The sequence below is a fragment of the Leguminivora glycinivorella genome, chromosome 3 (assembly GCF_023078275.1).
Source record: "Leguminivora glycinivorella isolate SPB_JAAS2020 chromosome 3, LegGlyc_1.1, whole genome shotgun sequence".
Lineage (NCBI taxonomy): Eukaryota > Metazoa > Arthropoda > Insecta > Lepidoptera > Tortricidae > Leguminivora > Leguminivora glycinivorella.
In genome coordinates, this window is record NC_062973.1 from 3040530 (window position 1) to 3056002 (window position 15473).

A 15473-nucleotide genomic window follows, 5' to 3' on the forward strand; every position below is an offset into this window, starting at 1 on the left:
GACCCATTAGAATCTTGTACACCTATTTTAGATCCCAGCTTGATTAAATTTTCACCCCCGAAATCCCGTACATAACCAATTTCAGGGAAATCGTTAGAGCTGTTTTCGATATCACTTACAAAAATTTCTCGTTTAAAGGTATCAGATTATATTTGAAACCCTACTAGTTATCCCAATAATTAAATAATTAAATACGTCTAAATTAAATCTTCCTTCTAATAAATAACATACGACTTTATATAAGAAAACACACACAACACAATTTGGATTTCTTTCAACCCGTTTTTGCCAAGAGTGGCACTGAAACGTAGTAGTTCATGTGCTCTGCCCACCCCTTTATTGGATACAGGCGTGATTATATGTATGTATATAAGAAAATACACAAGAAAATATTCAACCTAAAAATGTTGCCAATCGCCTCTTTACTTCTTAAAATCTATAAATTCTCTCGGAAATGAACGTTTTTCCTGCAGATAAGGAACACCATCAAAAAGAATTCTCCATTATCTTTTTGGCTCTTAGTAGCTCGATTTTTTAGGGTTCCGTAGCCAACTAGGAACCCTTATAGTTTCGCCATGTCTGTCTGTCTGTCCGTCCGTCCGTCCGTCCGTCCGTCCGTCCGCGGATAATCTCAGTAACCGTAAGCACTAGAAAGCTGAAATTTGGTACCAATATGTATATCAATCACGCCAACAAAGTGCAAAAATAAAAAATGGAAAAAAATGTTTTATTAGAGTACCCCCCCTACATGTAAAGTGGGGGCTGATTTTTTTTTCATTTCAACCCCAACGTGTGATATATTGTTGGATAGGTATTTAAAAATGAATAAGGGTTTACTAAGATCGTTTTTTGATAATATTAATATCTTCGGAAATAATCGCTCCTAAAGGAAAAAAAAGTGCGTCCCCCCCCTCTAACTTTTGAACCATATGTTTAAAAAATATGAAAAAAATCACAAAAGTAGAACTTTGTAAAGACTTTCTAGGAAAATTGTTTTGAACTTGATAGGTTCAGTAGTTTTTGAGAAAAATACGAAAAACTACGGAACCCTACACTGAGCGTGGCCCGACACGCTCTTGGCCGGTTTTTTTAAAGTATGTTTTCTTTTAATTTGCCTCCAGGAAAATGGCCAGTCCCAAGATTGGTTTGCGTTGTATGTAATCTCAATTTGAAATGCGCGAATATTTTTTCTGGAACGTTATTCGTGTTATTTTATTATTCTGGATGTGTACCCAATTTCTTCATTACGGTTATTCTATTAGCAATCTTAATACAGTCGTAATTTTATTTTATCTAAGTAAATTTAATTTTGATTTGTGCCAAATTAGATTTCCTTATTGGAGGGAAATAGTACAGTTACAACGAATAATTATACAAATCACTAGTAGGACCTGATTATTTAGAAGAAACAAAAGGAATTTGAACCTGAGAAGTCTTATTAGGATTACAAAGTACGGTTTTCTCACGATTCACGAGTACATTGTTTCTTTACCTCGCCGACTAGGAGCTAAGGGATTTGATCGACGAAATCGACGTCAACGATTGTAAGCAGCTTGGCTAGAGGATCTAGCCAACCTACCGGACGACGAACGATCGAGCTATAAATCTGTGAACCTATAAGGCCTGAGCACACCTTCATATTGCGCGTTCAGCGGGTCGGGGCGTGCGGCGTGCATGTCAAACAATTGAAGCTCATACAAGTGTACTGAGTCGACGCTGCATAGGGTGGACGCACGCTCACCGAACGCTCCGCAATGTGTCCACTCCGGTCATAGTAAATCATAAAATATTTTTGTACTTTATTTTATTGGATCGACCGGCGACCCCAACCTAACGTATTCTCATACACCGGCCGCAGTCGACGCGCGTTATGCGCTTGAAACGCTCCATTGAATCAAAGCCGCTAGAAAGTTTAGATAAATAAAGCGTAGGTATTTGTCGTTTGCAGGTAAGTGAAGGACCTGTTACGTTAGTAACTTAGGGGTAAATTTTCCATACAAACGCTTTCGACTATTTCTTCCCTGGTTAAGATAGAACACTGATTTTTTCAATACAGATTATTATTATTTTTATCTGTGTCGGAACGTTTTGATTTTTTTGATATACTTATTTTTAAAGACTCTAGAGCCCATCAAAAATTTCCAACAACGGCCTTGCTGATTATGGCGCAAGCGCAAAGGGTGTGGTATTCAAAATTGGTAACAATTAGCCAAACTGTGATATATGTGTACCAACTTATATGTATGTATGTGGGTACGCCTATATTACTTACTTATGTATAGATAGGGTAGTTATAACCATTCAGTCTCGAATTAAACCTCATACGAATCGAATCAAGTGTTTGTGTCCAATACCTAGATTCCAGCCCCCTGTATCCTGGACTTTATAGTGGCGACGAGACGATTAGAACCTACGGTCATTACGTGTGTTAGGTATATAACTTCTTGTTGTGCGCGAGAGAACGATAACGCAAGTTTTTTTTTTTTATGGGTGAGGCGGCGGCGCGAACAATGGCGGTCGGCAAGATACCGGAATTTAAAATTGGAACGGATAATTGGAGGCTGTACATAGACCGCTTAGAACAATATTTTTTAGTAAATGAAATTGAAACGACCTTGTATGTGCCAACGTTAATTACAGTGATGGGGGCTGAGTGCTACGAACTTTTAGTGAATTTGTGCACGCCCGATAAACCGTCAACCAAAACGTTCGCACAGGTGACGTCGATACTTGAAAAACATTTACAGCCTAAACCGAGCATCTTAGCTGAGCGTTTTAAGTTTAGACACAGGAAGCAAAGTGCGAACGAGTCCATTTCGGAATATGTGGCCGTGTTAAAGCGTATGTCGAAAGATTGTGACTTCGGTACTTGGCTAGAGGACAGCTTGCGTGATCAGCTGGTTTGCGGCCTGCAGAGTGAGACTATACGCCAGCGGTTATTTACAGAAGAATCGTTGGACTTTGCGAAAGCGTACAAATTGGCGGTCAGTATGGAGGCGGCGGAAAAAGACTCGGCTCTCGTGGAGGGTCGCACGGGACCGGCGAGTGGAGCGGGCACCGTGGAGTGCCAAGCGATGACCCCGCGCTGGGCGGGAGGCCAGGCGGGACAGCGCGCGGCCGCGGGGCGCCTCGCGCGGGCCGGGGCGGCCGCGCTGGCGGCGGCGGCGGCGGCGGCGGCGGCGGCGGCGGCCGGGGCAAGGCTCCGGCGCGCGGCGCCCAGCGGTGCGCGGCGTGCGGCGGCGCTCACGACAAGGCGGGATGCCAATTTGCACGTTACGTGTGCCGGGTATGCAATAGACAGGGGCATTTAAAGCGTATGTGCCCGAATATGGCGGAGCAATACGAAGTGCATGCCAACACTGTGATGAAGGACGATAATATGTTCAGTGAAGATAGTGATGAGGTAATTATTACAACTTTAAATCAGTTATCAGCTTTAGCATATAAACCGATTATTATAAAAGTGAACGTGCAAGGTTTAGATATAGATATGGAGTGCGATACGGGCAGCGCCGTTTCGTGTATAAGTGAGAAAATGTACATGGCAGTTTTTAATAAGTTAAAGATAGAAAAGTGTAACTTATACCTACGTTATTATACGGGTGAGTGGGTGCAACCGGTGGGTTTAATAAAACCATTCGTGCGTTTTAGGGGCGTAGAGAAACACTTAGATTTATTTGTTATACGAAACGGCAAAAGTATATTGCTCGGACGCCAATGGTTATATGAATTAGATATAATTAAGGGTTTGATTCCCGTGGCAGAGTACAGTGAAGTGAATAATGTCATAGATTATGATTTTAATTATAGCGCTTTCAGTTCCAGATTCTCTGAAGTGTTTGCGGACGGCCTGGGGCGGTTCAACGGTGGCAAGGTCAGCATCCACCTGCGCGCGGATGCCCGGCCCATGTTCCTGCGCGCGCGGCCGCTGGCGTACGCGCTGCGCGAGCCAGTGGAGCGCGCGCTGGACCAGCTGGTGCGCGACGGCGTGCTCACCCCCGTCGACCGCTCCGACTGGGCCACGCCTATCGTGCCGGTGGTAAAAAAAGACGGTAACATACGTATCTGCGCTGATTTTAAATTGACCTTGAACCGGGTTTTGGAGGTTGATCGTTACCCGCTACCTAGGGTGGAGGATTTATTGGCACGCCTGCACGGGGGAGAACGGTTTAGTAAGATTGATCTGTCGCAGGCCTACGCACAGTTTGAGCTGGATGAGTCAAAAAAATATACGGTAATAAATACGCACAAGGGTTTATTTATGTATAATCGCTTAGTATACGGCCTATCATCTAGCCCTGGGATATTCCAAAGACATTTGGAACAATTATTTTCTGACCTGCCGCACGTGGGCGTATTTTTAGATGATGTCATTATTACTGGTAGCAATACGAAAGCTCACGTAGACAACTTATATAAAGTATTTGAGCGATTGCAGGCGTACGGGTTGCGGGTAAGGAAAGATAAGTGTGCGTTCTTTGAGGAGTCGATTAATTATTTGGGTCATGTGATTAGCAAGGAGGGCGTCCATACGTGCCCGGATAAGGTAAGGGCTATCGTAAATACGCCCGCACCTAGCAACGTGACAGAAGTTCGAGCGTTCATAGGCATGATAATGTATTACGCGAAGTTCATAAAAAACGTTAGTACAATACTTACACCATTGTATAATTTGTTAAAGGCTGGAGCTAAATTTGTTTGGAGCGCGAGTTGTGAAGAAGCGTTTATCAAGGTCAAACAAGTACTAACTTCGAGTGAAGTTTTGGTACACTATTCGGGTTCCCTGCCATTGGTTCTCACTTCAGACGCGTCAGGGGTGGGGATAGGTTGCGTGATATCGCACCTCACACCGGAGGGCGAACGGCCGATCGCTTACGCATCGCGGACGCTCACCCCAGCCGAGCGGGGATACGCACAGATTGATAGGGAAGCGCTAGCCTTAGTGTACGGTATTCGCAAATTTCATCAGTATTTGTACGGTCGTAAATTTATATTGAGGACAGATCACAAGCCACTCACGTATATTTTTGGCGATAAAGTAGGCATTCCGGTGATGGCGGCGTCCCGTTTACAACGCTGGGCTATTTTACTGTCAGGATACAACTATGAAATTGAATATGTACCATCGAATAAAAATTGTGCGGATGCGTTGTCTAGGCTTCCACAGGGGGTCCAAGACCAGAGACAAAAACAGGATGTGACTTACCTTAATTTTGTCGAAGATTTTTTGCCTGTTACTAACGAACAAGTTAAAACGGCCACGTCACGGGACTTAACATTAAGTAGGGTGTTATCGTATGTGCAGTCGGGCTGGCCGACATCGTGTCAAGACGAGGAGATAAAACCTTTCTTATTAAGGCGGCACGAGATGTATGTAGACCGAGGTTGTTTAATGTGGGGTTACCGGGTTGTGGTGCCAACAATTTTGAGGGAAACAGTTCTTAAGCAGCTGCACGTTAGTCATATGGGCATAGTCAAGACTAAGGCCTTAGCTCGTAGTTACGTTTGGTGGCCCAATATTGACGCCGATGTGGAGGCGCAGTGTAGGCAATGTGAGACATGCGCCGCGGAGGCGCCTGCACCGGCGCACTCGCCTCCGAGTCCTTGGCCGTACTCGACCCACGTGTGGAGTAGACTACACGTAGATTTTCTGGGCCCTTTTAAGGGTAAAACGTTTTTAGTACTAATAGATTCGACTTCAAAGTGGCTGGAAATATTTGAAATGCTTAGGACGAACGCAGGAGCAGTAATTAAAGAACTAAGAGCAACTTTCGCGCGTTTTGGGTTGCCAAGACAATTAGTATCAGACCAGGGTCCGCCGTTTACCAGTAATGAATTTAAACACTTTCTTGACACGAATGGGATAAAACAGTCTTTTTCGCCAACGTATCATCCGGCGTCTAATGGAGCCGCGGAGAATGCAGTGAAATTATGTATGCGCGCGATTAGCAAAGCTATTAGAGAACATATCGATATCGACGCGGCACTGCAGACATATCTCATGGCGTACAGAAATAGCATGCATAGTACTACGGGAGAGAGTCCGGCGATGCTTTTGCAGCGGCGGTCGTTACGTTCGCGTTTGGACTTGCTCCGCAGCGAGGGGGCGCTAGAAGAGCGAGTCAGGTCGGTTCAGCAGCGACAGGTCGAACATGCAGGTGGTACGCAACGTCATTTCCGGCCGGGTGATGAGGTCTGGGCTCGCGATTACACCAATAATGATAAGTGGGTTAAAGGTACGGTGCTGGGTGCCGAAGGTTCACGGAGATACACCTTGGATAGCGGTAGCGGTAAACCTATTCTTAGGCATATTGATCAGATCAGACGCAGATCTAGGTTATCGACTGTACCCTGCCCTGAGGAACTCAGCGAGACTAGAGAGCGGTCGTCAGGGAATGAGGACGGAGTCGCGCGCTCTAGCCAGCAGACGGAAGTGGGCGAGGAAAACGCACAACCGGGTCAAAACGAGGAAGTAACAAGGGCGGAAGCCAATGAGACAAGTGTTGCTAGTGTGCCTCCCCCACGTCCGTCTCCACCGCCACAGCGTCGATCCCCATTGAACCTCAGGCCTTTACCAAACAGAATTCGTAAACTGGAAATAGATTAATTTTTAGGAGAGAAGTATAGGTAAAAGTAAGGAAGGTTATTATAAGTGAGTAGATAATAGATACAAAATAGTTTAAAAACAAATAGTTGTTTCAAAAGAACTTCATGTTTATTATTGTTATAAATTACTGTAAGATTTAAAGATTAAGAAGGGAGGTGTGATATATGTGTACCAACTTATATGTATGTATGTGGGTACGCCTATATTACTTACTTATGTATAGATAGGGTAGTTATAACCATTCAGTCTCGAATTAAACCTCATACGAATCGAATCAAGTGTTTGTGTCCAATACCTAGATTCCAGCCCCCTGTATCCTGGACTTTATAGTATCTGAGTCTACAGTAGGGTTTTGACATTTAGGATAACTTCCCCGGAAATGGAGCGAATAGTGACCCATTTCTCAAAGTTGAAAGTTTCAAGTTACAAACGGAAGTCCCTTTTCAACTTGTCATATTAGACAGTGACTCCTTCTTGTAATTTGTAACTTGTAGATTCGAAAAATGGGCCCCAGAACACCCAAAGGGGCTTTACTAGTTTTTACTAGAATTTTTCAGTGAAGGTTAGAACGTCAAAGTTGTTCTAGATTGCTCTGAATTTTGATGCTTATGCATATAGCATACATTCACACAGAATGTCAATAAACTTTCATGTGTGTAGTTTATCAGGTTGTGGGATAAAAACTAGAATAGTTATTTGTTATACAAGGGGGCAAAGTTGTATTTTAACGCCGAGTGTGGAATTGAAAAACGAGCAAGTAAAAGGATTCTATAGTTAAACCACCAGCGAAGCCAGTGGTTCTAGAATAGAATCCTGAACTTAGCGAGTTTTTCAATACACGAGAAGTAAAATACATTTGCACCCGTGTGTAACACAAAACTTTTCCCCTCACTATAGCGAGGATACTACAACGCAAAAATAGTACATTACATCAGAGGCCGGGAAAATGAGGATTTGCGGCCAAGTGGGTATATACCGGATAGGGATACGAGGCCGGGAATCCGTTTTCACGCCGAGGCATGTATAGTGCTTTTCTCAAACATACAATGAAATAAATAAAAAATGCTCTAAAGGACAATATTTTATAAAAAAAAGTTACTTTGCAGGCCTAGGCCTGAAAAATAATATGAAATCCCTTTACAGTCCTCTCGAGTTGTTGCGCCCAAAAAGCGATACTTCCCAGCCCATTTTAAGGAACGTAAAGACAATATTTCATTGCATGTTTGAGAAAGTAGTGGTAGTGTAAAGTAGTAGTGTTTGCTTTAGTAGTTTCATGTATTCTGCCTACCCCTTTATGGGATACAGGCGTGATTGTATGTATGTATGTATGTTTGAGAAAATGCGTTTATCACTGCTTCCAGTAGTTGCACAGGTAAATCATCTTCATTACTAGATTCACCAACTTTTATCAATTTTAAAGGTATAATTATAAAAATTCAAGGTATATAAAAATAAAATGCGTTTTTACCCGCTGGCATTAAAGGATAAAACACGTGTTTCCGAGCTAGTGAGGGGGAAAACTATTTTCACAACTTGTCCTTGACTATAAAATTGAATCCGCCCTTGCCAATCCCTAAGTAGAGAAGGTTGGCTCGACACTGTCGATGTTGTACCTACTTTGTGACTTTTCCTTAAGGACATAACGTCTATTACTTAAACAATTATAATATACTTACATGCATAGAAATGTGCAAATAAAAATATTTAATAAAATAACCGATGTAACAGCTCTATACAGATACGCATCAAAAGTGAATTGTAAGGCAAATCGCGTAATGTAGACAAGCTTGCTCGATGCCATCTATCATGCGAGGATCCTATTTACCGCCCTAGGTAAATAAGGTGCCCTTCCTGGCCTCCTAACAATGATACATTGTGTGACACCTTCAAGAAATGTTAGGCTTATTATCTATTGAAAGGTGCTCTTTGAATAGAAGGGTTTTTAAGCTAAGGATGGCGATGCGCGCAATCTGCGACGGACAGAGATTTTTTGCAGTTCCACTGAATGTTGAAGTTTCTTCAAAAGTTTTCATAAACATTCATTGAATATTCTAGTAATGCTACAAAGCGATTAGTATGTTACAGGAAGTAAATAAAGGTGATCTTCAGTAACAAACATAAATACAGTAATTTTAAGTTTATTTTCTATAATGCAGAAACGTCTTCGAGCGATATTACATATTTTTAAATTAAAGGAAAAATTGGAAATCGGAAATCGGAATTGGAATCGGAGGTGTGAATTTTTCCATTTTTCTTTAATTTAAAAATACCTACAGTAAGTTTAACTTACGTACTTAACTTACTTTATTGGCGTGATGTTCCAAAGTAAGTCTTGGCCAGTAAGTTAAATAATAGTAAGTTCAAAGATTATTGTATTTTATACATATATGTGATGTGTGAGGCATAATTCTCTTTAATATCATAGCTTGTAATTTAAAACATATTGAACCACTTTTGGGCTAAATAAATATAAGGACCAGACAGTCCTCAACAATTTCTAGTCCTAAACAAAAGCTCCCGTTTTTCACTCAATTTATTTTCCACGGTAACAACAAAACCATATCTATTCCAAACAACCTCTACCCCAAAAAAAGCCACCCTTTTTCACCTATTGACAGTCGAAAAGATCAATTCCACCGTCCTTATCATTTGCCTGTGAATGAATTTATGTGGCATGCCCCCTTTATTTATGGTTACCGACGATAAAATGTAATAATTGCTTTTGGTAATCCATTAGGGTATAGCATGTCGAGCCCTGAATGAGCATATTCAGGGTAAAAATGGCTTGATTTGTTATATGTACAGGTGCAGAGTCAGAATGAAGATCTCTGTTTGACAGTGGTTCCAAAGCTGACTGGGAATAGGATCTGACTAATCTAACACAAACTGCCCAACTCTGGATTTTTTTATGACTTTTATGACATAGAAGGCAGAGCAGATAGGTCGCCTGATGGTAAGCGATCAATGCCGTCCATGGACAGCCGAAACGTCAGAAGGGTTGCGTGCATTAAACCATCTTAAAAATCCCTATTACACGATGTTATATAACATTTTATAACAGATAATCTGGGAGCAACATTACAAATAGTAAAGTATAGTAAACCCCCAAGATAGTGGACCGATTTTCATGAAACATAGCTAAGAACACTCTAGACTAATTCAGCTTTCAAATAATAAAAACTAAACCAAAATCGGTTCATCCGTTCGGGAGCAACGATGCCACAGACAAACACACAGACAGACAGACAGACAAACGGACAGACAGTCAGAAACGTCAAACTTATAACACCCCGTCTTTATTGCGTTTTCAGCGTTGCAGGCGATTAAGGTGCAAGTAAAACTCATGAAGTTTAGGTATAAGGATATAATATCCAAAAATGATACAAAAAGAGATTTAAGTACGATAAGACGCGTGCGGCGCTATGGCAGCCGCTGGAGCTAATGGTCGGTGGTGGGGCTCATGCCCCCGGCGCCCGCGCCCCGCGCAGGAACCTGTTGTCGTAGACATGCTGGGGGCCCGTTGGAGGGAGCTGAAGGGTCGATCGGCGCTGAAGTTTCCTCCAACATGTCATCATCGTCGACGGGGAGAGGGCACACCTTGTTCAGTGCCCTTCGTTCTATTCCTCGAATAGTTCTAAAATCGCCCACCCTGGCGATTCCGTCCTTGCCGTAGTATAATTGATGAACACGAGCAAGTTTCCATCTGGTAGGAGGTAGGTTAAACACTACCATTGCACCTTCATGAAGAGGTCTGTAGGGATGTCTCCATTTTGTGCGTTTCTGTAGCTCTGAGAGGTACTCGTTCTTCCACCTCTTAGCGAAACCGTCACGCAGCGACTCGATCAGCTGATAGCGCGTCTTTATGCCCTTTCCGGCTGCAGCAGGAGGGGACGCCAGCGAAGTCAGGGGCCGGCCGATGAGGAAGTGCCCTGGGGAGAGGGGAGAAAGGTCGCTGGGGTTACATGTAAGAGGAGTGAGGGGTCGGGAGTTGAGGACCGCTTCGACTTCCGTACAAAGGGTACTAAACTCCACAAACGTTAAGCTAGAGTTACCTATTGTTCTTTTTAAATGATATTTTAAACATTTAATATTTGATTCCCACAATCCACCGAAGGTAGGGGAGTAAGGGGGGTTAAATATGAACTGAATGCGCTCTTCGGCTGTATAATTATATATGGACCTCATGCCTGCCTGTAATGCTCGTCCTAGTTCATTGTTTGCACCCACAAAATTGGTACCGTTATCACAATAAATTTGACTAGGTCTTCCTCTACGCGAAATGAATCTGCGAAGGCAAGAAATGAATGCTTGAGCACTAAGGTCACTAACGGTTTCTAAATGGACTGCCTTAGTCCAAAAGCAAATAAATATACAAATGTAGCATTTGCTAATTCTGTTTCCGCGTCCTATTTTGCTTGAAATGGAAAAGGGACCGCAGAAATCTGTACCCGTTATAACAAAGGGATAGTTAGGAGTGATTCTACTAGCTGGCAGGTGGCCCATCAGCGGCTCCATGGCTTTGGCTCTAAGACGAGTGCAAATTACGCAGCGATGGTATATGCTTTGTGCCAACTTTCTACCCCCAAGGGGCCAATACTGGTCTTTGAAGCTTGCCAGAAGTAGCTGAGGGCCCGCATGCTTCATGCGTAGATGCTCGGCTCGCATCAACAATTTAGTTAAGTAATGTTTAGCGTGTAGTAACACTGGATGCTTTTTATCATAGCTATAATCACTATTATCAAGCCGACCACCTACTCTCAGTACGCCGACGTCATCAAGAAACGGGGACAGCTGTAACATATGGGATGAGGTAAGTTTTTTATGATTATTTATTAGTTTTATTTCATTTTTAAATGACTCTGACTGAGCTATTTTTATAAGGTAAGTTAAGGCTGAACTGAGCTCATTTTCTTTAAGGGGCCCAGATGATCGATTATGTTTTTCTTTGATTTTACAATTACTTATGAATCTGTGTACATAGCCAATTATTCTTTTTAAGCGTAATGAACTTGAGTATCTTGTTATGTCAATTAAATTATTAGTTTCATTGTTATGATTTATGTTTGATTGTAAGACTTTTATTTCAGGTAAAACAGTCTCAGCGGTGGGGTTTTGAGGCCATTCGGATTCTACATGTTTCAGGAAAGCTGGACCTTCCCACCACAAAGAAGACTCGACAAGGAGACTTGGAGCTACTCCTCTCGAGGCGAGGTCAGCGGGATTTTTATCAGTGGGCACGTGTCGCCACGAGTCTCTAGAGGTAAGCTCACGAATTTCATTCACTCTGTTACACACAAATGTTTTAAGTATTTTAGGACTCGTTTTTATCCAGCCAAGGGCTATGGTGGAGTCGGACCAGAAAACCGTTCTGTGTATGGAGCAACGGAGAGCTCCGCTGACCTTCGAAACTAATCTAGCACCCAGTAAGGCTGCTGACAATTCTAGCTTCGGTATAGTTTGAGGCGTCAAGGGACAGACTCGGGTCTTTGCGCAAAGCAGTCTGACAGTTATAAAGTCTGTACTATCTGTGGTACGTACGTATACGCACGCGGCATAAGCATCTTTAGATGCATCTACAAAACAATGGATCTCACAATTGACAGGGGCAGAGCATTGTACATGTCTAGGTACAGAAACCGAAAGTAAAGCATGCAAATCATTATGTACTTTAAGCCACGTCTTCTTTATGTCCGTGGGTACTTCCTCATCCCATGTCAACTTGAGAGACCACAGTTTTTGAAGTAAGATTTTTAGTGTTATAGTGCAAGCACTTAAGAGCCCAAGAGGGTCAAATATTTTACAAGTGTTAGATAAGATTGTTCTCTTAGAAACTGTTTGATCTTTAGGTATAGGTTCTATGGCAAATGTAAGACAGTCAGTAGCTGGGGTCCACTGCACACCTAAAACACTGGACTGTTTACTAAGGTTTAGATTTTCAGATAATGCCGAATCCTCAAATATATCAGGACAATTGCTACGGAATTTGTGCACCGGAAAGCATGCTGAATTAAGAGTACCTACTACTCCATGGAGTATGTGAGACAAAGTATCTTTACTGTCTGCACCTGTTAAGACATCATCCATATAGCAATCACTTTTAATGACTTCCGAGACTAACGGATCCGGACATTCTAAGGCAAGCTGCAGCAGGCACCGTGTGCTTAAGAACGGTGCTGAGGCTGTGCCGTAGGAGACTGTATTTAGTTGAAGCACTTCTAAAGGCTTCGTACTATCTTCGCGCCATAATATTAACTGTAAGTGTCTTTGGGAATCGTAAATTAGGATTTGGCGATAACATTTCTCTATATCTCCCGTAAAAACGTATTTATGTTGACGGAATCTAGTCAAAATATTAAAAAGATCATCTTGCACTACTGGGCCTACAGGCGCTTTTCATACTCCCATCAAAAACGACTCTCAATTTGGTACTTTCACTTTGCTGTAGGTATGGAATAAAGGCGCGTAGCAACAATAGCGAAGAATGCACAATAGATAAGAAAGATGATTTGCAGAAAGAAGAATTATGAAAATATTTTTTAATTTAGTAAACTAAGTACGAAAATCAAAACTAGGCAGGGTAAAGAGGTAAAAGGTAAGGATTGAGCACTCCCCTGGAAGAAGATCGATGTGGAGACACGCGTCGCTTGCAGTCCAAAGGTCGCGCGCCGCAGTTTCTTTGTCTGCGCTTCTGGAACGTTCCGCCTTCCCTGTTGCTAGGTCGCGTACGCGCAGATGTTTTGAGGTTTTTAGTCCTGTACACGGTCGCCAATAACTTGCAGGCGATTAAGGTGCAAGTAAAACTCATGAAGTTTAGGTATAAGGATATAATATCCAAAAATGATACAAAAAGAGATTTAAGTACGATAAGACGCGTGCGGCGCTATGGCAGCCGCTGGAGCTAATGGTCGGTGGTGGGGCTCATGCCCCCGGCGCCCGCGCCCCGCGCAGGAACCTGTTGTCGTAGACAAGCGTGTTGGGTATGTCCCGTTTCTGCAGCGCGTCTGCCATATTTGCACAAGCTCCCACGAACGAATACTATGAAAATCAAGTCGTATTTATTAAAAAGTTATTTACTCTAACTTAACACTATTAAACAAAAATCTGATATCGACATAACTTGTCTCAATGAAAATCCAGGTAGTACATTTATAACTTGTCTTCAAGTACCTCTACAAACTGTCAGATAAGAGATACTTATAGAAAATGTAGAACAGACAGATACATAACCTAACCACAAAATTAAAATTTTGAAAAAACCCCCGACCGCGACATAGTGAACCGATTTCCATGAAACATGGCTAAGAAAAGAACACTCCCGACTAACTCAGCTATCAAACAAAAAAACTAAATCGAAATTGGTTCATCCGTTCGGGAGCTACGATGCCACAGACAGACACACACACACACACACAGACAGACAGACACGCCAAACTTATAACACCCCTGGGTGGCTAGCCGAATGGCACAATCGCTCACGAAACGCTCACGAAACGAAGCGCTAGTAAATATCTATCTCTATCGCGCTTACGTATTGGCGCGACAGAGCCAGCGGCGTATCGCTTTCGTTTGGCGTCGGAGAAATGCCATTCGGCTACGGGGCCTGGTTTTTGAGTCGGGGGTTAAAAACCGTTTATAACTTTAGTTGAGAACGCCTGTCCCTTGTCAGACTTGTAAGCAACGCTTGTAAGTTATTTTAAAAGCGAAAATGTAAGGCATTTATGGCAACAATGGAACGCTCTTCGGATACCTGTTTGTGAGTATCGTATTTGAGAAAATTCTTTAAGTACATTTTTGAAATAAATTGCTTATTTTCTTTTCATATCGATGTTGCCAGATATATTTACCGAGATGTCTCAGGATATCTTATATCATCGAAGAGCATGTCTTCGCATCGGCTGTGGCCATGAGAAGCCCAAATAAGGTTTTAAAAAAGCATAATGACCCTTTGGGGGGACCTAGTGTTCAACAGAATGACATGATGTTACGATCCTCAGCATTGAAGGAACGACTGAAGAAGAATGACTCTTTTAGCCTTTTGGAAAGCCACATCTTTTAATAACGTTTGGAATGCACAGTACCCTAGTCTCCGAGTAAATAATGAGGCTTGACTAGCACGGGCCATTGAACTTGACGATCTTCCGAGTCATAGGACACAGACTGTCGACCGTGCTAGTGCTATACAGTGCAACAGTGAATAGTCGTATTGTAACGGATTCATTGAATTTACAGAATTTCTACAAACCCTCACGAAACGAAACGCTCGTAGATATTTATCCCTATCCCTCTTGCGTATTGGCGCGACAGATCTACTACCTTTCGCGGCGTTTCGTTTTCGTTTCGCGTCGCAGAAATGCCATTCGGCTACGGCACCTGGCCTAGCGCGTAGTGACCGCCTGCTAAGCCTCTGTCCTGGGTTCAAATCACAGTAATGGAATTTATTTGTGTGATGAGCATAATAAATGTACAACTTACGTTCTTTTTAACACCCGACGCAAAAACGACGGGGTGTTATAAGTTTGACGTGTCTGTCTGTGTGTGTGTCTGTCTGTGTGTGTGTGTGTCTGTCTGTCTGTCTGTCTGTCTGTCTGTCTGTGTGTCTGTCTGTGACATCGTAGCTCCCGAACGGATGAACCGATTTAGATTTAGTTTTTTTTGTCTGATAGCTGAGTTAGTCGGGAGTGTTCTTAGCCATGTTTCATGAAAATCAGTCTACTATGTTGCGGTCGGGGGTTTTTTCAAAATTTTAATTTTGTGGTTAGGTTATAAATACATAAAAACATATTGGGTTGGCACAAAAGTAATGAGACACTTGGTTTACGTTTTATATTTTTTATTATTATTACAATACAAAAAGCTTAGTCGATGA

At 42.5% G+C, this 15473-nt stretch overlaps 2 protein-coding genes across 2 annotated transcripts; both read left to right on the forward strand.

Moving 5' to 3' along the window:
* Positions 1-2483: 2483 nt before the first annotated feature.
* On the forward strand, positions 2484-3311 carry LOC125224592. Its single transcript, XM_048128007.1, has one exon. It carries the CDS (start codon positions 2487-2489, stop codon positions 3309-3311), a length of 825 nt encoding a protein of 274 aa, XP_047983964.1. The 5' UTR covers positions 2484-2486.
* Positions 3276-6915, forward strand: LOC125224996 (uncharacterized protein K02A2.6-like). The gene is made up of 2 exons (XM_048128514.1): positions 3276-3403; positions 3820-6915. The coding sequence occupies exons 1-2, from the start codon at positions 3399-3401 to the stop codon at positions 6605-6607; spliced, it is 2793 nt and encodes a 930-aa protein (XP_047984471.1). The 5' UTR covers positions 3276-3398; the 3' UTR covers positions 6608-6915.
* Positions 6916-15473: the final 8558 nt, after the last annotated feature.

Coding starts and splice junctions, on each gene's coding strand:
- LOC125224592 (XM_048128007.1), top strand. CDS start 2,487: ATGGGTGAGGCGGCGGCGCGAACAATGGCGGTCGGCAAGATACCGGAA.